The sequence below is a fragment of the Hemibagrus wyckioides genome, linkage group LG01 (assembly GCF_019097595.1).
Source record: "Hemibagrus wyckioides isolate EC202008001 linkage group LG01, SWU_Hwy_1.0, whole genome shotgun sequence".
NCBI lineage: Eukaryota > Metazoa > Chordata > Actinopteri > Siluriformes > Bagridae > Hemibagrus > Hemibagrus wyckioides.
The window spans coordinates 16,495,971-16,519,049 of record NC_080710.1 but is presented as its reverse complement, the minus strand read 5'-3'; the positions used below and the strand labels follow the sequence as shown (position 1 = coordinate 16,519,049).

At 38.3% G+C, this 23,079-nt stretch overlaps 1 protein-coding gene across 7 annotated transcripts in view; it reads left to right on the top strand.

The window, feature by feature from the left end:
- The window catches only part of trak1a (trafficking protein, kinesin binding 1a), a 43,835-nt gene that overhangs the window by 7,113 nt on the left and 13,643 nt on the right, over positions 1-23,079 (top strand). For 3 of the 7 annotated variants that reach the window (XM_058388717.1, XM_058388707.1, XM_058388759.1), the window contains exons 1-2: positions 11,474-11,600; positions 15,946-16,140. In XM_058388717.1, the coding sequence (XP_058244700.1) occupies positions 11,597-11,600; positions 15,946-16,140 (199 nt within the window). In that variant the 5' untranslated portion in view covers positions 11,474-11,596. Of the gene's footprint in view, positions 1-2,477; positions 2,684-11,473; positions 11,601-15,945; positions 16,141-18,292; positions 18,611-21,471; positions 21,791-23,079 lie in introns of those variants that run through there. The other 4 variants (XM_058388751.1, XM_058388743.1, XM_058388736.1 and 1 more) reach the window with 4 other exon arrangements.

The window sequence follows — 23,079 nt, the reverse complement described above, 5'->3', positions numbered from 1 at the left end:
AGGTTTTCCAGTGTGTACAAGTGAACCTGTCAGACACACTGTGTAGTGCCATTTCACAGGGAAGGGTATAGGATGATGTGTTTTGCTGTGGGGTGTCTCATTCTGTAGAGAGCTCTTCCTTGGTTGTGTTTCCTCTTGTTTTTTTCTGTGTGCAATGTTATCTCAGTATTTCATACAATTTACTGCTGCTAGATAGGAATTGTGTGTGTGTGTGTGTGTGTGTGTGTGTGTGTACACACTGGATTGTTGTTGGACTGGTCACTGATGCCATGTGCTTCCTCACAAGGAAAGCCATGGGTTAAGGGTGGGTTTTGGAGCAGTAGTGACCTAATTTCAGTGATCTGTTTGATTGGATAAATAAGAAAATAGATATAATAAAAGATGTATGCTAGTATCTATATGTATCCATCGATACTATATGAGTATCGATGGGTTTAATCACATTTGGTTAGTTTGGCTGTAGAACAAATCCATAAAGAGGAGACAAATGCAAACAAGACAACGGGTGAGAGAATTAGACAAATTTATTCAAGCATGAGGCATATCTCTATCATTTGTACTTTAGACCCATTTTTCAAATCACTATTCCATTTTTTTGTGCTGGAAAAGTGTTTTGGGAAAGGAAAGCATCATAATGTTGAAGCTTTCAAACCCTGTGATCTTCCCTGAACCTGCATGTCCCATCACTCATTGCTCTAGTGTTACCGCTGCTGAAAGTCACACCACCACCATTGTGCTGTAACATAGTGGTAAATTACCATGGCTCAGCTATTCTGTGTCTTTGCTGGAGGAATATCAAAGGGCCTGAGGACAATGAGAGACTGGCAGGGTTGGAGATTCTCACACCATCTGTCAGGAACATGCAGGACTGATATCATATCATAGCTCATAGCCCAAGAGGGGAAGAACATGTTTTGCTCAGTACAGTCATATAGCAGTCTGTTTCAGATTCCTTCTGTAATTCTTATAGGTATTACAAAAAATTAAAAATAAATGAAGGCTCTAACAAAGGCTGTTTTGCCTCTTGCTATTAATTGATTTTATACATGTGCTCGAGTACACCGCATCAACCAGCTCTCCCAGCTCTAGCACTCTAGCTCATGGTTAGATATAATCAATATTTGCACCGGTATCATTTTATTTCCATTTGTTATTTAAAATTAGTTTTAAAAATTCATCATTGCTGACAGTTTTGTTGAGGCTGCGTTACGAATACTGAAGTCTTTGGATTAAATCAACCATTTCACTATGGTCTAGTTGATCACAGGCGTCATATTTTAAGCCTTAAGTCTTAAGCATCCTTTAAACATATTTTGGCTGTGACTTCTTTGACCATTTATTATATAACCATGCTTAAAATCTGTAGTCAGAGCAGCTCCAGATAAATGTAAACTGGTCATTTCTCACCTTAAGCAAACAATCATATGTAAAAAGGACCTGTGCAATAGCATAGAGCACATAGCGAGAGGCTAGGATAAAGTGTGAAGCTCGGAGAGAGGATGCACTACTGTGGTTTATATGTTTGTGATGGAAACAAACCAAACATACATGATCAAGATCTATGACCAGAGCCTTAACACTAGTAACTGGCAGTGCATATACAGACAGTTGTAAATGAAAGGAAAAGCTTGAATAAAGACAGGGAACAGGTGTACAGCGCTACATTTAAGCAGCTAACATCCTGGGAAGTAAAAGCATGCCTGGATTAAACCATTGTGCTGATTTGCTAAAAGTGACTGTTTATAGAAACGCACCCAGAGTGCATTATCGTGTCTGTGTTCTCTAGTGCACTCTAGCACAATGTAGTCTGGTGCATTAAAGGAGAGTATGGGTATTACTATACTGTATACACCTGAGCCTTTCTTTTCTGCTGTTCAGTAACAGGAGATCAAGACTGTTTTGGCATGTTCTCTCTCTAATTCGCGTGAATGATTAGCTACAACTGAGTTGTACCTAATCACCCTGATAGAAGTCATTGAGTTTAGTGGCTGCAGCTTTAATGGCTTTTACCCAGCACACAGACACTGAGGCAGCACACGGTTTCTCTCAAATATCCACTGTACTGTAGAATTCTGCAGCAGTCAGCCTCCAAAAGGATAAGGGGGTGAGGGAATGTGTGACAAAACACTAATGGCATTGATATCAAACCAGTGTTTGCATTATTTGGCCTGGAAACACTGCTACCTGCATCCCAACTGGTTCAGTATGACATGTCAACCATTTTAAAATGTCATGTATATAAGCTAAAAAGTCTGAAGCAGATGGGTGCTGAATGCTGTATAATAGGGGACAAAATGACCTCAGTGATGAATTTAACTAACTGTTTGTCCTGCATCCAATCCTCTCTTTCTGTTCTCTAGGCCCACGTTTCCAGCACTGACTGATTGCAAGCTGCCGGTTTGTGTGTTGTGCTCCTGCCCACTGTGGTCAGCTGAGTGTGGGCACTGTCCTATGGCTCGTGCAGCTGATGTGTGAAAATCAGCCAAGCTGGACACCACAGCTTTGCCCCCCACCGCCTCTGCCTCTGCCTCAGGCCTGCCCCCCTCAGTCAATCCTCAGACCCCGACACAGAACCCACAATCCACAGCTAACAGTACTCCCACACACCAAGAAGAGCAGTATGTAAGCGAGGAAGCACCCAGCCTAGACAATGAGCTTTACAGAGATGCAGAAACCATCACTGGTAAGTCTACTGATTTTGTGAAATTAACTGAATGTGTTGGTATGTTGCCATGGAACAAAGTGACTATGCACTGAGGTTATTACTGTCTGTGTGATTGAGGTGGAATCATTCTGTTGTTTTGTTGCCATGAGTGTTGCCATTCCCTAAACCTGACTTAGGATAGCAGGTGTTTGTGTGATAACTGTCTTGGCAAATAAATCTTATCCAGAAGTCATGTTGGCAGTGTTCGTCATTAAAAAGTAACATTATTGAAATAACTTGTGATTTGGTAGCTTAGTGGTTGAGGCATTGGACTATGGATCAGAAGGTTGTGAGTTTGAATCCCAGGTCCACCAAGCTGCCATTGCTGGGCCCCTGAGCAAGGCCCTTAACCCTCAATTGCTCAGTTGTATAAAATGAGATAAATTGTAGGTCGCTCTGGATAATCTGCCAAATGTCAGAAATGTAAATGTAAACTTCTTTCTGGAACTGTATAGACTTGGTGTGTTTTTTTTTCTTCTTTGGTTAAAGGTTGTATTCTATACACCTGTTTTTATTTTCATTTCTGTTTAAAGGATCAGGGCCCCTCTATGATTTTATGTAAGTGTATAAATACTGCATCTAAAGTAGATTATTTTGTCTTGTTAAATATTTATAATCATTTCTTTAACATCTATAAAAAATACATAGTTTTTGTATCAGCATCAGATGTTATTAGGTATTGCACAGATTGTGACCTAGACAGGTTGCATTAACCCATGAATCCAAATGAGGGTGACCATTTAGATGAAAGGGTTTTTATTTTTAGACCTCTTTTTATGTCTCTGCCTTTCTTCCTGTTCCTGTGTCCTACAACGATGCTACTATGTTTTTGTGATCAGGAACTCAAGGCCCATTTTTGGCTAGCTATGACTTTTGCCATTAGTCTGCCCACGTGTTAGTCCATGCATGCGTCAGTCTGTTTGTCCAAGAATCTTGTTTGTGTGACGTCTCAAGAACGAGTTGGTAGAATTTTATATTGAATTATCATTTTACCCAGCCGATGAACTGAATAGATTTTGAAAATGGATCCAGTCAGTGTCAAGATCACAGCAAGGTCAATTGTCTTTTTGCAAGGTCAATTTGTTTTTCTTCCAGCTTCCAACACATACTTTATAGATCATTTTAAGGGTAGTTCTGCCATATAAATTGGTAACAAGAACTAATCTATTACCATGAAACCTTTCACTCTTATGCATCACATATGCAAATTATTGGGAGTTGTTTCCATAACTCAAATAGGGGAAGTGAAAAACTGGTCCTACATACGGTATAGCAGTGGTGTAATGTAACGAAGTAAAATTACTTCGTTACAGTACTTAAGTATTTAAGTATCTTAAGAGTTTTTGTACTGTACTTGAGTTTTTATATTTCTGTCAACTATATTTCTGTCAACCTTCACTACTTTTTAGAAACAAATTCTATACTTTTACTCCGATACATTTTCTGTTTGGCATTTTCGTCACTTACTACAAAAAAAACCTGTGTCCAAATTTGCGGTAAAGGAAGTTTGTGGTTAGTGTGGACTTTAGGCTATGTCCACACGTAGCTGGGTATTTTTAAAAATGGAGATTTTTCAACTTTTTGGTTTTTTTTTTTAATTCTGTCCACACGACCTACATGTTAAAAATATCTTTGTCCACATGAAAACGCAAAACGCCCTGTTAAGTGCTGTCAGGAGCATGCCTAGCCAATCAGAAGCCTAGACAAAACTTTCGTAGGAAAGCGATGCCCTTGACATGTGAAAATTTCATTGTAGAATGTAGAAGTCCGACCAGGTCTCGTCCAAAACCGCCATCGCTGTGTGTGTTGTGGGAGTTTTGCATGCAGCAGCAGTGAGCTCCGTATTACACTCCGGCCCTCTGTTCATGAACGTATTGTGTGAGTAACTGCGCGTGTATTGTGAACGAATGTAAAAAGTCCAGTAAGCAATGTTAACACAGTCAGTAGTTTACGTAAGTCTGCTATTGCACAAAATATATTCATAAACAAAGCTGATGTCAAATCAAGGAGACCAGCACACAGATAATGACGTCAATTCATCAAAATCTCTGTTTCCCCTGTCCACACAACACCACTGAAAATGGTGGGTTTTGGAAAATCTTCATTTTGGAAGAAGTTTTCCAAAAGCTCTGCAGAGAAAAATCTCCCTTCTTAAAAATCCCCGGGTACGTGTGGACATGGCCTTAGTTACAAGCGCACATGTATGGAAACACTGATACTGTACAGTTCATTACAATACAGTTCTAAAGGCCTCTTCTTTCTTTCATGCAAGTCTTATTTTTTGGTGGTGCACAAATTTGAGAAAGAAAGCAATACAGAATAAAATTCATAATTCTCCAAATTTTTACAGTCTTGCTTTTTTATTAATTTACTTCTACTTTTACTTTCCATACTTGAATACATTCATGAAAATGCTACTTTTGATACTTAAGTACAGTTTATTTCAGATACTTTAAGACTTTTACTCAAGTAGAATTATAATGGTTGACTAACTTTTACTTGAGTCATTTTCTAACAAAATACCTGTACTTTTACTCAAGTATGGCTTTTGGGTACTTTATACAGCACTGCGTTATAGTAACCTATAAACTTTTCTTTTTTGCGTTGTGCTAGTTTTAACTAACAGTGAAAGTGAATACTGCTGATTATTGAGAACCGCTGGAGCTGATGAAGCACAGTTATGGCCACTAATTAATGCTAATAATGCTTCTAGTGTGTGAGATATACACAACACACATGCTATTGTATATCATGTTATAGTTAATGTCATTATCTGAGTAACTATAAGTGAATAAATAACCTCTTCTGCTGCCTCTTGCAGTTAAGTAATTAAGCTGTTACTTAATGTGACTTGAAATGTAATCTACAGTGACCTCTGTCTCATTTATAATACTAAATGAGAGTATGCAGTATGATAAGAGCTTACTGTAGTGTTTAGCCTGATTCTTAATACATTACACGATAATGGATCTTGTGCTTATAACCTCTGTTAGACCTGCTGGTCTTTTAGATTTTTGGAGGATCCCGTTATCTCTCGGTAAAAGGCTCTAATCACAATTTATCAGTGTTTGCCTTTACGTCATACAGCTTTATTGTAAACATACATACATGTAGCATTTGTAATTCAGACATGTGCAACATGACAAGATTTGTAGATATGTCTCTCACCCAATCAGATTTGATAAGTAGATACATTATGTAGACAAATAGATTAAACATATTGTTTTATTTCCTCATCGCTGATCCTGCTTCAGGTTGGATGTACATGTGCATACAAGAAAGAATTAAGCAGAACATGGATTTAAGTCAACGTCAACTTTATTTTCATTACTTCTCATAACAGACATGTTGGGTGTATAGTCAATCCCTCCAGGATTTCACAATTTTGTGATTGAAGAAATTACCGCAAAATGGAGGAGCTTGCAATTTTTTAAAATGACCATGATTTTTCACAGATATGGGCCTAGACATTTCATTTGACATCATCGCAACACACAGTCAGCCAAAGCCCTCTTCCATTCATTATTCATTCAGCTATCACAGGAAGTAATTACATGTGCATCTCCACTGGTAGTAATTTAAAAGGAAGAAGCCTGTGCTTGCACTTTAGTCTTTAGTTATTAAAGTAGTTAGTGCTGAAGTAGTTAGTTAGTTTAAAGTAGCAGTTCTCCCAAGAAAGTGCAAAAAGTTGTTAAATAAATAAATAAAAAGCTGCAGCAAAATCAAGCATCTTTGGCCACAACAATCATAATTAGTTCCTGTGAAATCCTGAAGGTGCTTATAAACAGACAACCTGTTTGTGTGTGTGTGTGTGTGTGTGTGTATATGTATATGTATATGTATATATATATCTATATCTATATATATATATATATATATATATATATATATATATATATATAAAAATCTGGTTATGTTTCTTCAGCTAGGATCGCACATTACTTAAGCTGTTCTTTATGCTGCCAAAATGCTATAGAGAATGGATTCACTTTAACATCAGGTGGGAGCTGAGTGTTTAGCACTGAATATAATCCAAACTTAACACCCTCTATTGAGTTTTACTCTTGCTGTTTTGGGACACAACAAGCAGACAATCTTCTCTTCTTCATTCTTGGGGTACTTGGTTGTGTAACGCAGTTACAGAAAAACAGACAGCAGGCTATTTGAAGGTCAATTCCTTTGTTGAGACAAGCTCCAAGAGAGAAACATTTATCTCCATAAACAAGGCTCTCTCATTAAACCTGAGAGCACTGCAGCATCAACACTTATCTAAAAAAAAACATTTGTTCAGCTAGTCCTATGATGTTATTACTCACTTTCCAGGCTCCACAGAAACGGCTGGAAAAAGCAGTATTATAGCTGCCTCCTCCAGACGATGACCGAATCTTAAGTAGGAAATTCAGTCACGTCACTGCAACACAACGGATTCTATACAATCCCTCCTGAGCAGTTTGATATTCATCATATGGATTTGGATTCGGAAAAATGCACTTCTACAAGAGGGCACTGGTGTAACTATCAGATTGCTCTGTCAGGTTGTTATAGGGGGAATTGAGACTCTCACTAGGCTGGGATTTAAGTACTTTTTTTTTAAGCTCCTCTAATGCTACTCTCGCACATGCATCAACTCAATGTGATAAAAGTGACTGGAGATTATTCTTATGACACGAGTGACAGCCACTGTTAAGCTAAATGTGGGTGTGTCCAACAATGCGACAAACTGAGAAAAGTTTATCTTTATGCAAATATAACAACTTAGTGCAGCGACAACCAAGACATTAGAGTGCATGTGATCCGTGGTAAAAAGCACACACTGCTTCTCCTTCATCTCTTATGAAGATATACACTGCCATTACACTGACTGCTCTCCCTCCCTTAGCAACAAGAAAACTAGCCAAACGTTATTACTATGGCAGGCAGAATTAGAAACACCTCTAGCTACTTCACAGCACAGTGCCTGGTGACTGGCAGCTATAAAATCACCATATGTGTGAAATCATCATGTGTGAACATAGTATACACTAAGAAAAAAGGGACCTTAACGAACCAGCTTTCAAGGCGCTTCATTACGACATGTTATTCCATATTTATAATAATCATTCTCTTTTACATTGTATTTTTAACAGTTTTCACTCATACACAAATCTGATGCAAATGGCACATTTAAAATCTCTTTGAAAAAAGTCTTAGATTCGGTGCTCTCGTGCATGAGCAAATGATTCAGCACACAGCTGGCCAAAAAACAACTGAGCACTTAATGACCAATTACATACCCTAAATCTGGACATCTACGTAATCGAGGGTTGTAATTAGAGAACTATTCACTGAACATGGACGACAGGGCCGGAAATTAAAGCTGTCAGGCTTTTTGTTGTTGTTGTTTAATCTAGTGTTCTAAAGTACAGAGCCAGAACAGGGAATGCATCCCAGTTTAATTACTTACAGGCTGTGTTGTTGAACTTTTTATTTATATTTCCTATGTGATTTATTACAAACGGGCTGTGAGATTTCCTCTTGGTATCAGAGATTCAGATCGTGCTCATTTACATAGTAGAAATGGCAGTCTGCATGTCCTCCTGTTTATCTGTTCCCATTATTTACATACGACCTGATTCCTGTGGCCTGCACACTTAACACGGCACACTGTATTTTAATAGACCTTTAAAAGCTTGCCTCTGATCAGAGTGTGTGTGTGTGTCATTCTTGTTTCAATCCTGGAGAAATACTCCTTTGCGTATGATGCATGTTGCCTTCTCAGTCTCATCATGACATCTGAAATGACCTCTAGATTCAGATTCACATCAAACACTGATTCAGTCGTGTGTCTATAAAGAATGCATCAAATTCTCTCTGACTGTGTATTTGGTTTTATAAAAATGAGAAATTAGAACTTTTGCAGTGATGTATCGTGGTACAGCCTCATCAAATAGATCACTAATGAATCCTGCCATCTTCAGGCTGTTCAGGGAATTATATAGTGCTTCAGAAGCTTTTACAGGGATCTTGTTATTCTTGTGGCATTTCAGTCTTCAATAGTTTTTTCTAATGGCCATAGCTCATTAAACGTTATAATGTATACTATAATATGCTTGCCTAGGTTTGTATACTCTGCCTGTAGTGATGTTTGTGTTAATATATTATGTCTGAGCAGACAAAAGCTCTGTCCATTCTCTAAAAGTGTTCATTTGTCTCCGGTCTGCTTATTGTATGACAGTACAAGTCATTGTTTCTGTGTGTGTGTGCGTGCGCGTGTGTGCGCGCGTGTGTGTGAGAGAGAGAGAGAGAGAGAGAGAGAGAGAAGCTGAATTACTGCATCAGCACTTGTCTGGTTGGTTTCTAAAGCTTTTGCAGCAATGGTGAGCTCCACATTCTGTGTGTGACTCACATGAAGAAAAGGTTCTGCTCAGTATTTCCAGGGCAGAGAGCCGTGTGTGTTTGTGTGTGTTTCATATTTCCATGGTGATGGAGATCTGATGGTTTGCTGTCCGCTGGATGTTTGCCAATTCTGACTTCATTGAGAAATAACAATACAGAGAGTGAAGTTCAAACACTTGTTTCAGACCGAAAGAGCGTAACAAATTTTGCTAAGCACACTATTGCGACTATTTAAAATGTTTATTAATATTTGCTATTCCAGTGTGTGTGAGTGGAAGGAAACTGAGTGGTGCTGCTGTTTTCACAAAAGCTTTGACCATAAAGAGTTCATTCAGTTTTCTCTCTCTTAGCTTGTAAGTTAAGCTAGATGACAAAGATTGATATTTTATTTAAGTGATTTATTTATTTTAGTTTAGTTTAGTTTTTAATTTTATTTAATTTTATTTAATTTTATTTTATTTTATTTTATTTTATTTTATGTGTAAGGACTCGCCTGGCCATGTTTGTGTGTGTGTGTGTGTGTGTGTGTGTGTGCGCAACAATCAGCAGATTACATAAAGTTCTGTACAATTTCTAATAAAATCTCTAGTTATCTGAAGTTGTTTGATGTAATATTTAGGATAGATGCAAGGTACTTCCAACAGAATTCATAATGTAGATTTTGCTGTGTCTTTCTTAAATGTGTCTTACTCTCACAGCTGACTAGTGCCAAGTCAATAATTCAGGGCTGTATCATAAACCACACCACATAGCGTGTAGTATGTCTAACAAATGCGATCAACAATTCACCAGATGTGACTATCTTTATGTTTTAAAAAATTTCACAGCGCAGGTGAATCTTTCTGCTCTGCCTGGCTCCCTCCACTTTATGGATGAAATGTCAGGATTTCCTGCACAGCCCAGCTTTTCATAGAGCAGGGAGGAAAGTGTGCACTCGTTATAGCTGTAGTAGTTATCACATCTCACACATCATATACTTATTTTTGCTTCCGTAGAAAAAGCTGATGCAATATTAACAAGTTTTCAAATCTCTTAGAAGCAGGTGGTTGTGTGCTCACGTGAAGCATGATTAGAGTGGACCCTGCTTGCAACTCCCAAACTGCAAGAGGTGCCATGAGCCCACATTAAAACACAACATTGAGGGGAAAATGACAATGCTGGCAAGTCAACATGGTTAATAAAGAAATTGTCAAATACACCGATCAGTTATAACATTATGAGCACTGAGAGGTGAAGTGAATAACACTGATTATCTCCTCATCATGGCACCTGTTAGTGGGTGGGATATATTAGGCAGCAAGTGAACATTTTGTCCTCAAAGTCGATGTGTTAGAAGCAGGAAAAATGGGCAAGAGTAAGGATTTGAGTGATTTTGACAAGGGCCAAATTGTGATGGCTAGACGACTGGATCAGAACTGCAGCTCTTGTGGGGTGTTCCCGGTCTGCAGTGGTCAGTATCTATCAAAAGTGGTCCAAGGAACAGTGGTGACGGGGTCATGGGCGGCCAAGGCTCAATGATGCATGTGGGGAGTGAAGGCTGGCCCGTGTGATCTGATCCAACAGACGAGCTACTGTTGCTCAGATTGCTGAAGAAGTTAATGCTGGTTCTAATAGAAAGGTGTCAGAATGCACAGTGCATGATGGGTCAGGGCTGTTTTGCCAGCAAAAGAGGGACCAACACAATATTAGGCAGGTGGTCATAATGTTATGCCTGGTCAGTATATGATTCAGTTATTCTGCACTATTTTGGTTTAGTCAGTGCACCAGTTGTTCAGGCCTCTGACTCTTTCTTGGAGTAAAGAGTAAATAGAAGCAGTTCATAAGCTTTAAATTTGACTTTTTATACTAATGTATAAGTGGTAGTATCAGTGGAAGTTTGCTTTATAAAAATGTTCTAAATGTGCTGTACAGAGGGGTATGTGATGTATATGGACAATATTCTCACAGTGTGGCTGCTGTATGTGTTTTAGGGACAGGGTGGAGAATTTTGTTGAGTATTTCACTATTATGTTTCCAATTTCCTCGTTGTATTCTCTTATTTCCCTTCTCTGTTTTTTGTTTGGTTGTTTTTGGGGTGTTTTTTTTTTTTTTTTGTCTCAACAGTTAAACTACCCTAACATTCTCTCTTCACTGAATCCCTGAGGGCTTTCTAACTTCCTGTATTTGTAATGCTCTTTTCCCAGCTGTTCTGAGAAACTACCCTCCTACCGGCTTCTCTCATTCTGTATGTCCAAACTAGCTCAAAGTCCTGTGAAAGAGGACAATGAGTGTAACAGGCTGCTGCTTGCACTGTAATCCAGTCTATGTTTAGTGAGGGGCATGTGACTGGTGTCATCAGCATGCCAGACATGACTAGGCGTTCACTCCTCTTCTCCCTCCCTCCCACTCTGCCTCTATCCCTCCCCTCACTCATTCTCTTTCTGCCCCAGACATGTTCTCTTGACATCCAGCCCTTGTTCTGAAGGAGTGGAAAATGTAAGTTGGGCGTGAGGAGAGCAAGTCTGTGGCTGCAGAATCATGAGTAAGTACTAAGATCAGATATTTAAGACTTTCACATACTTCAGTTACTAAAGTTACTTCTTTCTGAGAGTGGACAGTGATAGATTTCTGGGCAACATGGTGCTTTAGGTTGAACTTTTGCCGGCTGACCTACGGTCATGATAAGGTTAAGGTCAAGCTGGCTGTGTTTGTAGCTCCTTTCACTGTTTCACTTGGAATGAACTTTGTGTGTTTTTTCCTTTGTCTAGCTGATGTGTTGCTCTGACAGAAACAGAAAACTGTGTATAGGCAAAATGCTCACTGATACTGATTTTCACAGCAAACGTTTGTAACATGGATTCTGTTTGCTCATGTTTTCTTCGAATGTGAGATTACTTCGTAATACTTTACTCTCTGAAACATTGACAAAGCAGCTGTTTCTTATTTGAGATCTGTCCCAGCTGTGTTTCTCAGATCGGTGTCAGACTGCTGGGAATTTTGTTTTAGGGTGTCGTGTCACAGAGGTCAATGTGAACCAGAAGGACAATAAAGCTTTGACCGGGAGGCACTGTTGAACATGCACATTAAAACACAGCCCCAAAATAATCACAAGCCAGCCAGGACACTCGCACTCACTCATCTGTCATTTAGATTGGACACAAGCAAGGGACAAATGCAGTGTAACCTGTGTCGCACTAATTTTGGATCCAAGTCCTTAGGGCTGTAGTTTTATGTTTTGCTGCTGTAGTCAATCATATTTGAGGGATTAGTAACTTGCACTAAAGTGCAGTATTGCATCAGTCCATCATTGCTTGTAGTTGCAAAATCTGTCCTGATTTTTTTTCTAGATAGTGCATGATCCATTATCATCATGCAGCAAGTTCTAGCTTGTAGTGTTCTCTTGTGTTGTGCTCTGCTAACAGACTTAAATAACACAATGGTCAGCCTGGGCTGTGCTCTTGTTTAGAAAATAAATGAATAATAAAATAATAATAAAAAAAAAAAAAAAGATAAATAATACAAGTCTGCCCCATGTATTGCTGTCTTTGAGCTCGTTTTTCTCCTACAAGGATTGTGATCCTGCCTCTGTCATTTCATTCACTGGCAGTAAAGTTTCCCTAAGACAAAATAACACTTACTTTAAGATGTTAGAATTGTACACGGTTAATATTAGCGGCCACTATAACTGCAGCGAACCACACAGTGGGTTGTATGGCTTGAGATCTTAAGCCTGCTCCTGGTCCTTCTTAATCCAGTTCAACATAACGTTTAGTGAAAGCAGAAAAGATTGTTTATTCTACATGTCCTTTGGATATGCATTATTCCCCTCTTTAATTTATTTCACTGCTGTTGTAAAACTATTTAACACACTGTGAATGTTCTTTGTATTAATTCACACCACATTGCAAAGCTGCAATACAGGGGCATTCAGTTTATTGAGCAGGATCAGTGATTCTGTTCAGGTCCTGGTTAAATCCAGTTATTTAAAATGGGTTGTATACAGAGTTTGAGACCCATTTCTCAGAAATGTCTTCCATGTTATCCAACTAGATAAAAAAATATTTTTTAAAGTGTAGTCTGAGGGAATACCTGCTAAACCTTCTGGGTTTTTTTTTTGTTTGTTTGTTTTAAACAGTTTATTTTTTTATACATAAAGATGAATTTGTTATAGAAGAAAACCTTATAGATTTTATACTTAAAAGTGGACCCCCAGCCATTCAATCTCCAATCACACTGCACAGGGCACAAAATACTTCTTTTAATTGTCTTGGATCCTTTTAGTTCCCAAAATGGAAAAAAATGGCAATTTAAAGCAACAGGATCCTAACCAGGATATAAAACATTTAGTAAAGGTAGAATGGATGCAGACCTTAAATGCTTCATCTGAGTTACCAGTACACTCCCAGGTTGTGTTAATGACATCAGTGTTATCAGTGATTGATGAATTCCCTGCAGACCCCAAAGTGACATGTCCAGTGATAATCACAAATAATCATGCAAAAAGTCTTAAAAGTGACAGATGTTTATAATAATAATAATATTTACTAATTGTTTTGCTTCGGTGTTTCACCTGTTAGAACGTCTAGATTTGTCTAAAAAAAAAAATTTCCCCTTTGCTGTGTTGGTTGCCGGTGTGCTTCAGTATATTGTTTTGTTTTTAAAGTGTTAAATGTGTTGCTGCCAGCACACCACACAGACCTGTTACAAAGGTACTAGGTCTCTTAGCTCTACAAAGAGCTCAGCTGCTCTGAACGTGCAGGACCGTTCCTTTAGGACAGATGACCCTGAGCTTTGAAACAGTCCACATCTTCATGTCAGAGCAGATTCAGCTTCATTTATTATTAAAATACATTTTTTCTACCTCTTGCCTTTAATGATCTGTAAACAAGGAGCATATACTTGTACAACATATTGGTCAATTGTTGTTGTTTAAGTCTGCTTTATAAATAAATTAAAGTGAAAGGTATTTAATGGGAATTCAGTTTTATTAATTTTATCACATATCAGACTTGATGCATTTAAAATATCAGTATCAGCATGAGCACTAAAAAAACATACTGGCTGGTCACTAATTTGTTTTTTGGACTTTCACCCACCACATTTGACATGAAACAGTAAGTCTGAGGGTAAAGTACATAATACATCTGGGGTTTTTTCCCCTATCTGTTTCCTGTGAATCTAAGAATCCTAAGTGACTCATAAGGACGTACTGTTTCACCGGTCAGATACTTCTCAGCAGAAATATGTCTAAATTTTTTAAGAGCAATGCTTAGAAATGTAGCAGATTTGTCTTTGTTGTGAAATAAAAATGGTTGAAATGAGAACTGTATGAGGTTTACAAATGGGAGGAAACGAACATAGCCTGTTTAATCTAAAGGAGAATTGAATAATAAGTGTGATGATGGGGCTTCTATGAACATTCACCAGGTTTCAGAAATATTTGTACAGTGTGGCATTGTGTATAAAAGTGTATTTATGAACTAGACCACTAGAGGTCACCAGGCTCACATCTAATGTCAGTCTATCGTCATTACAGGCTGTCCTAACTATTGTACCATACTCAGAAAGTACTAAACACTACCTACTGGTTGCTGAGTTGAGAGAAACCTTTATTCCTGTAGATGGGAAATCTTTACCTGATACTACCGTTACCTAAAATTGTGAGCAGAGTGTATTTTTATGCAAAAAAAAAAACCCTTTAATTGTACCTTTCAGTCAGCTGTTTGGTAAACCTATAATGGTTCCCTAGAAACACATATATAATTTTTATGGTGTTTTTATGGTGTGATTGTATTGACATACCATCATATGAAGTGAAATTTCAAAATTACTTTAATTTACTTTAAAATAAATGCATTACTTTAAACCTCGCTAGTAGGGAGCCTGACATCATAACAAAATATTATTTTTTGCTTTTCTTGCTTTATTAATTGGCATTTAACATAATTTTCCTTGTAAATCTGCTGTCATATGCAAACTACATTCCAGATGTGATGGAGAGCATTAACCCATTAATTTAATCAGCTTTAACCCTTTTGTGGTGTAAATGCTACACAACTATGCCTGACGTCTGTCCCCAGACAAAACTAGCCAGCTTAACTACTTCAATTCATTTATTTTGAACAGCACTTTAAACAATAGACATCGTCACAGAGCAGCTTTCAGGAATCCGGACATAGATTAGATGCCTAATGACCAAGTCAAAACTAGCATTACAGGAAATCCACAAAGTGGGAGTGTGCTAATGTGAGGCAGTGTAGAGGTACATGAAATGCTAGATTGTATCAGACTGGTTTCAACACTTAACTATTATGACAGAAGTTAAGAGTCAGTCAGTCACGTAGTTATGGGAGTAAATCCGGACTATTGAAATTCAGTGTTTGTGTCTTTACAATTTATGAATTAAAGGCATCAGTTGTCCTAAACCTGAATTTAACTTGAACCTTGTCGTCATACACAAACAAGCTAATTCAGGGTCATGTACACAAGCAAGTGTTGTGTGTTATACTCACTGCTGTATACACAGTAATGTTGATTTGGGGAAATGTAAATTAAAAGTGACTGGACAACACCAAATACTTTTGTTACTCAAAGCCTGTAGATAGCAGCAACCAGCCTGAAACTTGCACACAAGAAAGAGTTTTTTTTTTTTCATATTTGTTTTAATATTTATTATAACTACAAGTTTGGACTTTAATAACATTCGTAGTCATACCTTCCGACAACCTGTGCTGTCCCAGCCCTAGATTATTACCACTTTGTTTTGATGAATACCACAAAACAAAACAAACTCTACATTCTCCGTGTAGGTATGAGATGGATTTTACATCCTGTTTTGCTCTTCTATGGTAACCTGATTGTTCTCCCTTTCCTTTGTCTTGTGGCAGATGTGTGTAACAGCACTGATCTTCCAGAGGTGGAAATCATCAGTTTGCTGGAGGAGCAACTCCCCCACTATCAGCTGAGAGCAGACACTATATACGGCTATGACCACGACGACTGGCTCCACACTCCACTCATTTCACCTGATATCAACATCGACCTAACCGTCGAGCAGATTGAGGAGACCCTCAAATACTTTCGTAAGTGTTTGTATACCCTTTTCCTTTCTCGGTAACTTACTGACTATCTCTCTCTCTTTCTCTCTCTCTCTTCCATTTCCATTTTCTTCCATACTCTGTTTGGTTCTGTGAATCCCTGCATTTTTCTTACTGTCATTAATGATGAGGAAATGGTCATGTAGACCAAAGTTAACACAAAAGCATGCACAGACAGCCCCAGAAATCTTCTAATCAAAATGCCTTTATTATTTAGTTTAATCACACACTGAATATGAGAAATATTCTACCTTTATTTGAGGTAAATGTATTCTAAGGAAAGACTTTCAGTTATTCATGAACATGGGACTAAAACATACGCAAATTAAATTAGTGTGCTGACTTTCAAAAAATTAGGAAACAATGATCAATAGTTTCACACTGACTATGGCAAGATCTTCTCTTAGGATAGTAATCAAGAAGTGTTAAACAACCGCAGACTCGAACACCTTTACACCCTGCCTTCTGGCCTGATATCAGTGTCCAACCTCACTAATCCTCTTGTGACTGAATGAGCACAAATCCCCACAGCCATGCTTCAAAATGAGTGGAAATCCTTCCCTGAAGAGTGGAGGCTATTACACCAGAAAATAGTCAACCAACTGCTTACTAATGGCCATGGCTTTGGAATGGGATGTTCAACAAGCACATAAGGTGTAGTGAATGATAGTCAGCTGATTTATCCTCTTTCAGTTTGTATTGTCATCAAGTGGAGTTGTTGCTAGAGAACTAATGCTATTGACGATCAGGAAGTGTTTGTGTTTTTCAGAATAGGTTACGTTGGCAGCATCATGAAGTGCAGCTGCTTGCCCTCTGTGTGTGTGTATATTTTTCACTGAGCTGTGTCTTTTTAAGTTTTACTCAGTTTTAGCTGCCATGGTTAAGAGAGGCTGGATAACAAAATATCAGATAATAAAATGCACAGATAATAGGTAATAATAAATGCACACATAGGAATCAACCCAATATGACAGGTATGTTGTCTGTCTAGTTGTTTTGTTATTCATGCTGTATATAGAGTAGGTGAGTCTTGCATAGAGCTTTGGGGAAATGAGGTACATGGCAGCACTATGTGAGATTTCTGATTCTTTTGTCTCTCTCACACATGCATGCATGTGCACACACACACACACACACACCTTATTCACTTGGCAATTCCATAGCCTACATTAACGATCATCCCATAAACGCAGAGAATGTGTTAACAATTCTTTTATCAAGCGTCAAAGCCCATTTATGCGTATGTGCTTGATTTCATGCTTCTAAAAAAAATTAAGATGGAGCATTCCTGTTCTCTCTCTTTTGGACTGATTCCATTTCATCTCCTCTTGAAATAATCCAGAGTGAGACAGCCTCCCTGGATCAGGGGAGTGATGATAAAATATGATCAACAAACTAACTTGTAAGCAAGCAGCGTGTTCACAGCTTGGGCTGATTTGCTACATATGTGCCTAGCCATCTGTACCACTTATACAATAGAAGCTGACTAAAAGATTACATGTAAGAGGTGCATCTTTTCTGTGTTTACACCTCCATTACCTCGCTGTTATGATGTCATCAGTACAAGCATAAGGCCAGTCAGCTGGTAAAGTGTCGGTAGGTGAGTCATCTCCTCAGCCACTCCCGGCTTAGACATTACATTACAAGACTAAGACTCAGCATTAGGCAAATTGTTCTATATCTTTATATTGCTAATATAATTCTGTTTAAAGCTGAATTTCGGACCACTTTTGTTGTTCATGCTTTTAGCTGGTATAATTCCAGTGCATAAAAGGGATACCGGATTACTTGGTTCTCCATTCCTATACTTTTTCCAGCCTCATTTGGCAGCCAAAACTGTTCACTCTTGGACTAAATCTGTAGATTCTGTTCACGCAGTATCATTCAACACACTGGAGTTGAATTGCATGCACAAAAGAAATTGTGAGTAGGAAAGTCTGAGGAAGTGAAGAGAATTTAGGCAGCATACACCACCTCAGGCTGGATTCAGAGCCAGTTGCTATGGCAACCCCTCCAGAGGGAGGTGCCATGGAAATAGGGAGCGCTGGCAGAAGGGAAAAGAGGGGATGGGTGATCTACTGACGCTTATTGATGTAACACAGTCTGATTGGCTACACAACTAGGAAGTTGCCTCTCCTCAGTGCGCATGATACAACCTTGACTATAGTCGTACCATGTAAGAAGGCTTTCTGCGCACTTTTGATCATCACTGCAGCCTCATAATTCACTCAACACTGGATGGGATGCTGTAGGCAGTTCAATTTGTTAGCTGTTACTCAAAATAGGCTCTCTGGTGGTGGAGAGAATGGGCTGCTGGGGTAATGTGTGTGAATATGTGACCTCGGGTGCTGGACAGGAGGAGCTGCGACTCACAGCTGAAGGAGACTGAGTATGCAGAGATTTGTGGAGGCTGACTACTATGAACTGGATTGGTATTATGAAGAATGCGCTGACGGTAAGAGCAGATGGTCATTTGCTTGTCTTGAAGGGAACTGCAGCCAGCTGGCTGTGAGATTATGAAAAATAATTGCATGGAGTGGGAGAGAGAGTTAAACAGTGAACAGAGAATGTGTGGAGCTGTGATTAAACGGTAATGGCATGAGTGGTTAAAAGGGATCTAAAGACATGTAAATGATGTCAATAAAAAGGAAACCCAATAAAATGATAGTGATGGTGATAATGTTGGCTGATAAAGAGGGCAAGAGGACACACAGTGAGGATGCTCACAGTGGTGTCACTACAGCTGGCAATAAACTCCCCTCACAGCTATGTATTGCATCAGACACAATGTAGCCTGCTCAAGTTTTGTTTGAGGCAGTTGCTAACACACAGCTCTATTTTACAAATTCATGTTTGTGTTTCAGCTAAATGAAGGTGATGCTATGTTGACAGTAACCAGGGTGAAATCTGGGAACAGGCGTCCGGTGCCATATCATGTAAATACATTAGGTGACATGGATGACCTAAAGTTTTTCATTATTATTATTTTTCCTATTCAAATAGGTTCATATTGTACTGTAACATAAGGTCATTTATAAAAGATACTAGTAAAGAATTGTTTTAAAATATTGGCCATAAGTAGCTTTAGTATGCAGTCTGACTGCTGTTTTTTAGTTCAGTATATTGAGATATGTCTTCTTTTAATAGACTTAATATACTTTGGACTGTTATTCAACACACTCATAAAACATTTGACACTTGGGGGTTTAGATTAGATTACTAAAAAATGACAAAATTAGCTGAATTTCATTTTTCAGATTTTCAGGGTGCAGGTGCATTTCTGTTCAGTCGTTCTGTTCTTTGTTTCAATGAAATTAAGGTGTACAAATTCGCCTACTGTCAAGATCGTTCCTAAGAATGACACACCCATACCTGATTGAAATGCTGTCTTTTATGATTAATTAAAATCAGATAAAGTCTTTGCATCTGAAAGCACTTCCTCTTTTCTCATGAAAGACCTGATGTAGGTTTGCTTGTACATGGAGACTGGCTAATCTATGAACAAAATATCCTGTATAGAATCTTAAATTCACTGGTTCATTTCTCACATGAACATTTATTTATTTAACGGCTGTGTTGTTGTTCTGAGTAGCAAAGTATAACAATTAAAGACCTGCTGTATAGTTGCAATCATTAAAGTGAAGAATTTTTCTTTATTTTTTGGTGATTGATTACCTTTCATTAAAACGTCCTAGACATTACCTTAGCTTCACTCGACTTATAGCTTTGGAAAAAAAATAAGAAACCACTGCAAAATAATCAGTTTCTTATGTTTTTTTCTTACAGGTGCATGTGTTGGTGAGATGAACAGTTTTGTTTCATTTTTTGTGAACTGCTAACGATATTTCTCCTAAATTCCAAATATAACTATTGTTATTTAGAGTGTATATTTAAAGGAAATGACAACACATCAAAATAACCTATGATCATGCAGTATTTGCAGAGCTTTAATAACAAATAAAAAAAATGCAAATAATTTGCAAACAAATTATGTTAATGCTTTGGCTAAATAACATTAAGAAATCAGTATTTCGTGGAATAACCCCCATGCTCTCCACCAGTTTTTCACATTGCTGTTGGGTAACTTTATACCACTGGTTTAAATGGTGATGGTTTGTGATCATCCATCTTCCTCATGATGACATTCCAGAGGTTTTCAATAGGGTCCAAATCTGGAGATTGGGCAGTGGTCTCTTATTTTTTCCCAGAGCTGAATAGTTCAGCATTGTTTAAAGTTTTATTGTATCCACTAGCATTTATGTGTATATTGAGCTGAAGCGTGGGAGAGCGCTCCTCATTGATGCCGTATGGAGCTAATGACCCACATTGGAGGATTGGTTTTGATCTGCATTGAATTTGGGGCTCACCCTGACCCTTTTTGACTTGCACAGATTTCCCAACAGCAGAGCTACCCCCTCTCATCTCCAAGCTATAATTTCTTTCTTTTTTGGGGGGGGAAACTGTGGAGAGCATGACTGGAATAGATTGTTTGTTGAGCCTACACAAAAGTGAGGCATTCTCATTCACCACCATGGCCACAGCTTCCCCCTGCTTTTCAGACGTGCATGACTGCTGCGTTTCCATAGAAATGCAGAGCAACAAGTGAATGCTCATCGACCATAGGTCGGAACAATGCAAATAGCATCACAGTTGTAAGCTTAAGCATGAGTAAAATGTGGGAGGAAATGCAGCAAATTAGAGTTACTTGCATTTGTGCTTAAAAAAAAAAAAAAGACAGAAGGCACTTCTGATGCAAAAACTAAATAGCTTTTGTTTTACTTCATTTAGTGTGACATCTTTAAATATTGTGTAAATATGATCTTAAGGAGCAAGGAAAACTATCAAGTGATCCATTAATTCAGCAAAATGTGCTGTATTTGTAGTGACGATGATTAGCAGTTAACTAGCATTCATTTAAAACTAACATATGAGCCTGCACAGGGCCGTTTGTACCTCTCCCTCTTGTGTTTGTATTTGCATGGCCATAGGAAAACAGACTCACCTGAGGATATCAGGTGGCCACACCTACTCAACAGGTGTAGCCAAAGATAACTCTGTTACGCCTTAACAGGTTGCCATGGTGCATTAAGGGAACAAACCATTCTGGATTATAAAGGGGGGGGTGTTGAATTTTTATTTAGTTTGGGGAATGCTAACATCTCTGCAAGGCACACACTATGCAAGTGTTATCTATTATAAATACATATAAAAATGTTTTCTATATTACTTCTTAGTCACTAGATTAAACTTTAATGAAATCATTTGGATGAGATAATATGTGCTCCTCCCCTTAGGGAGTTGTTAAATGTTTGTGTCCTGCATCTGAGTCACAGCCTGTTGGCAGGTGTAGGCACCGGGCAGTGTTGTGTGTACATCTGAGAGGCTTGTTGCTTGTAGGAAACTAAATGGATAAACATGACAACATTGCAGCAAGCTCGAGACCTCCGGCCCAGTGGCCTGACACCGCATCACTAGGAAGTTAAGACCATGGAATTGCATCCTCACAGCTCAGTTGAAGAAAGCTACGAATATGATGCGTCCGAGGAGCTGGATTATTCCGCTCTGTCTAGTTTCACCAGTTTGAACTATGCTGATGATGAACAGGATGATGAGGAACCTTACACTTTGGAAGAAGGTACTGTTCCATTTTCAATTCTGAAAATGACTTTGCCTCAAGCAGACACCACTCCCCAGATGAATTTCTATCAGTTATAGTGTTTACCCTTCTGGTATCCAAACATGCACACTGGAGCAGGTTTGGCCCTCTATGAGTCTCTGTTTTATGATCATTATTGTTATAGAAAATGTGATCATGCAGCATTTTTTAAGGATAAAACTGCATGGAGATAATGTACCATTTTATTTAAATTGAATTGTTTAGTCCATATTAGGACACTGCATGCTGACTGTATACAGACAAGTCACTGTTATCTGGTATCTGCACCACTCCCACTCATCCTGCAATATCACCTGTGTTTGAGTGCAGTGGGTGGAAGACTGAGATTCAATGGTTATCAGCTATGATTTGCAATGATTAACTAAATTGGCACAGCTTTGGATTTTTATCTGATTGAGGCTTAATGATACCTGTTATTTTTAACATCTATCTCTAGTTCAGGTGGTTCCTGAGAAAAGCTTACTGGTGATGTCATTGTTAATGGTGCTTGACGTCATTGTTAATGGAAGAAATTATTTGTCTTCTGAAAAGGTTAATTACTATTTAGTATTTCTAAAAAAAAAATAAAGCCTGAAGAAATGTTTGGTGTACACTGTATCTGGTCAGTGTCAGAAAGATTGTGAGCAAATTGATGGTATTTTTGTCCCTCCAATTCATGTGAACATAAAATCCTCACTCACTCATAATCCACTTTATTAGGAACACCTATATCACTGCACATTCATGCAGTTATCTTATCATGTTGCAGCAGCTCATTACATACAGTCAAGCAGATACAGGCCAATAACTTCAGTTTCTTTCTCATGACATGCGAGAATGACAAGGTGATTCCTTTTCCAAAGGCAATGAAGAACAATATAAAGTATTTAGTTACTTGTATATGTGTCCGAGTAAGACAAATGAGCTTTATGGAACAGATATGTCGCTGTTATGTGCTACCCAGTTTTGTGGGCATCATGTCCATTGAGCTGGGCAATGAATGTTTAAGCTAGATGGGCTGAATAGTTTGAACTCAGATGCTTCCTCTGTGTATGAAAGTTGTATAGCCATAGGGTTTTTTTTGCTTGTAACACAGCAATGCTGAAACATTTTGTATATATGTGTAATTCTATAAATGAGTATTTGATGATCTGTATTGTGATTAGCTTTATATCTTATACTTTCCAAGCTTCAACCAACAGGTATCTATATATGTAAATAATAGTGACTGCAATGCATGGTTACGTGCGCGTGTGCATGCGTGTCTG